The 2,857-nt window shown below is 41.0% G+C and overlaps 1 protein-coding gene across 5 annotated transcripts in view; it reads right to left on the minus strand.

Moving 5' to 3' along the window:
• The window catches only part of Esrp1 (epithelial splicing regulatory protein 1), a 68,060-nt gene that overhangs the window by 41,323 nt on the left and 23,880 nt on the right, over positions 1–2,857 (minus strand). For all 5 annotated transcript variants that reach the window (XM_004641303.2, XM_023701367.1, XM_023701366.1 and 2 more), the window contains exons 5-9: positions 2,239–2,337; positions 2,056–2,110; positions 675–785; positions 418–550; positions 278–320 (exon numbers count right to left, since the gene is read on the minus strand). In XM_004641303.2, coding sequence (XP_004641360.1) covers positions 278–320; positions 418–550; positions 675–785; positions 2,056–2,110; positions 2,239–2,337 — 441 coding nt within the window. The remainder of the gene's footprint in view (positions 1–277; positions 321–417; positions 551–674; positions 786–2,055; positions 2,111–2,238; positions 2,338–2,857) is intronic.

Below are 2,857 nucleotides of genomic sequence, written 5' to 3' on the forward strand. Positions count from 1 at the left end.
AGGCTGAAGCAGAGAGATCCAGTTTGAGGTTGGCTCAGTAGAATAAGTGCTTGCCTGGCAAGCACAAAGGCCTGAGTTCAATCCCCAGTTAAAAAAAAAAAAAAAAAAAAAATCATTCAAGATCTGTGTGTGTGTGTGCGCGTGTATATGTGTGTTGGGAATAAAACCAGTATAGGACTCTATACTGAACCCTCAGCTCTGTCATAGCCCTACTGCTCTATTCTTTAAGTAAAAATTTTATCTTATTAACTAAAAACATTATATAAAAGGCACTTACCACCAGCAATTTTAAGAAAATCTTCACCTGTTGCTTTGTAAACCTATAAAAATAAAGAGAAGTTCAAACACCCCATTGGCAAACCTCCCATTCCATGTTCATGCTCAGGAGGGGCCGAGGGTTGCCAGGGAGGGACATACCTCAATGTACCGGGTCCCCATGTGGTGTTTGTGCCTCTGCAGTGCTAGGTCCCTGTGCTCTTCGCTTACAAACCTAACCAGAGCTTCTCCATTCCTCCGACCCTGAGCATTCAGACAAAGTGCTGCACCTCCCCTTTGAAAAGGAAACAGATGGCAGGTAGGAAACTCAGTGAGGAGAAAAGGAGTATGGGAAACCCAGTAACCCTTTGGGATTGTTAAAAAGAAAAACAAAAAAACAGAGGTTAAAGGAAACCAACTTGGCAATATTGAGTCCTTTGAAGAATCTTGCAATGTCCTGATCCGAAGACTGCCATGGTAACCCTCGTGCCCTGACAACAGTGTTGTCATCAATAAGTTCCATCTTGCTGCTGTGGGCAAAGCAAAACTTCAGGTCACAAAGTTAATGCTTATAGGTGGCATCTGGGAGTCCTTGCCAGGTGATATGCCTGGTAACCTGTGAGGTCTTATTTATCTGCAGTTCAGACAGGCTTGCTGTACTGCCCTATGTGCCTCAAGAACTGAACATTCTTTAGTTTGTTCATGCTACAAAGACAGCCGCCCAGGTAGGTCCAAAACCACCAGCTCCTCCAGCAAAGCATCTATCAGCCCAGGGACACTGGTCTCAGAAACTAAAGGCCTCAGGTTCAACCCGTGAGATGCAAGGTTCCCCCATTACCCTCCTGGCCTGAAAGATGCTAGAAATTAGGAGAGATTTAAATTAATTCTCAGGTCTAGGCAACAACAATTGAGTGTTAAAGCCAACTTGGCTGCAAAATTTAGGGTCAGAACAGAGCTGGCAATTAACCCACAACAGGAATGTGTGTGTGTGGTCAGAATCTTCCACAAAAGTATTATCCCTGTCAAGCCAGAGTTACCCCACAAAGCTTCTTAACGCTTGGGAGTCCCAACACCTCTGGGAGCCATCAGAAAGCACCTATTATACATCCTGAAGTGTTTTGACATTCTGTCCTTTGGAGGTTCATGTTTTCAGCAATCCTGGGTCATTTTCCTAATGAATCACCTTCTACATATCTAAATGGGCTTCAAAATCTCTCCAAGGGCAAAGATGTCAGAAGTTTCTATCTGAGTCAGGCATCAATCTCCCACAATTCACTACAATGATGTACCCACTTCACCAGGCCTGCCTGTGATCACAAAGGGAATTTTTTTTCTTCTTCTTCTTGCGGTACCAGGGATTGAACTCAAGGCCCTGTGCTTGCCATGCAAGCACTTATTCTACTGAGCTATCTCCCCAGCCCCACAAAGGGAGACAGTACAACTTCTTATTCCTCTCTGGATGTTTCCTTCAATTTCAAGCAGAAGCTGATAGCGCACATTTAAAGTAACCTCAGTAAAAATTTGAACCCTGATTGTTTACTTTGGAGATTTTTCCAAGTAAGAGAATGGACAAATTTTAAGAGAAAAAAATAAGAATCACAGATACAAACAGCTGTATCTGGTCATCCAGTGACTGAAAATGCCAATAATATGTTTCACTAAATTTGCCTACCAATATCCAAGCTTATTTTAATAAACAGTCTAACAATATGAAATAAGCAAAAGATCAAGTTAAGCTTCTAAACTGTAAGAATAATTAAAAGTAAAAAGACCTCAGATGAAGAGTATTCAGCTACTTACCAAGTGCCACTTTCAAATTTGTAGTTTACCCTCTCTGGATCTGAAAACCTGTGATCTAAAATTGAGAAAGCAATCATCATTTTAGCTATCAGGCGTGCAAAGTTGGGAGAGCAAATCGGCAAGCATGGGTCAAGGAAGGATGCGGGGCCCCATTCCACACGGGAGGGTGACAGCAGGACTTACTGTAAGGCTCCGATACCATTGCTAAAATTATATTCCCCATATCTTCGACTTGAGAGGCTCCATATCGAGAGTCTGAACTATTCTTCTCAAAGTTTAAACCTGTGAGGTTTGTCAAGGAAAACATTCTGCCAAGGTAAAGCAAAGTTGCTACAAGCCCAAATAAAACTCATACAGAGACAAAAAGCCAGATAAAATTCTCTAGGAACTTCAGGATGGCTGTTTAGGGTTAGGGTTTATCATGCTAAAGTCTCCATCTGACATTCATAGGTAAGTGGATGCAACTCAAGACCATACTCATAAGTGAAATAAACCAGACGTGCATGTGTAGACATAGTATTGTTTCCATAGTGTGAGAAGCTGAGAGAGTAAATAAGATCCAAAATGAACAACAGATATTGAGAAATGGAAGAAACTTCAAAAGAGAAACTGGAATGGGGGGGAGGAGAAAAGATGATGGCTATATGAATTTATTTCACTGAAAATAAAGGTTTGCGCCTATGCTAATATTTGGACAATTAAATGCCTATATATCTTGCAATCTACATAACTAATTTAAAGGTAACAATACCCAATGTATTAACCATTCTTACCTTCCTAATAAATTTTGATTTTTTTTTTT

Source organism: Octodon degus, unplaced genomic scaffold (genome assembly GCF_000260255.1).
Source record: "Octodon degus isolate 3935 unplaced genomic scaffold, OctDeg1.0 scaffold00134, whole genome shotgun sequence".
NCBI lineage: Eukaryota > Metazoa > Chordata > Mammalia > Rodentia > Octodontidae > Octodon > Octodon degus.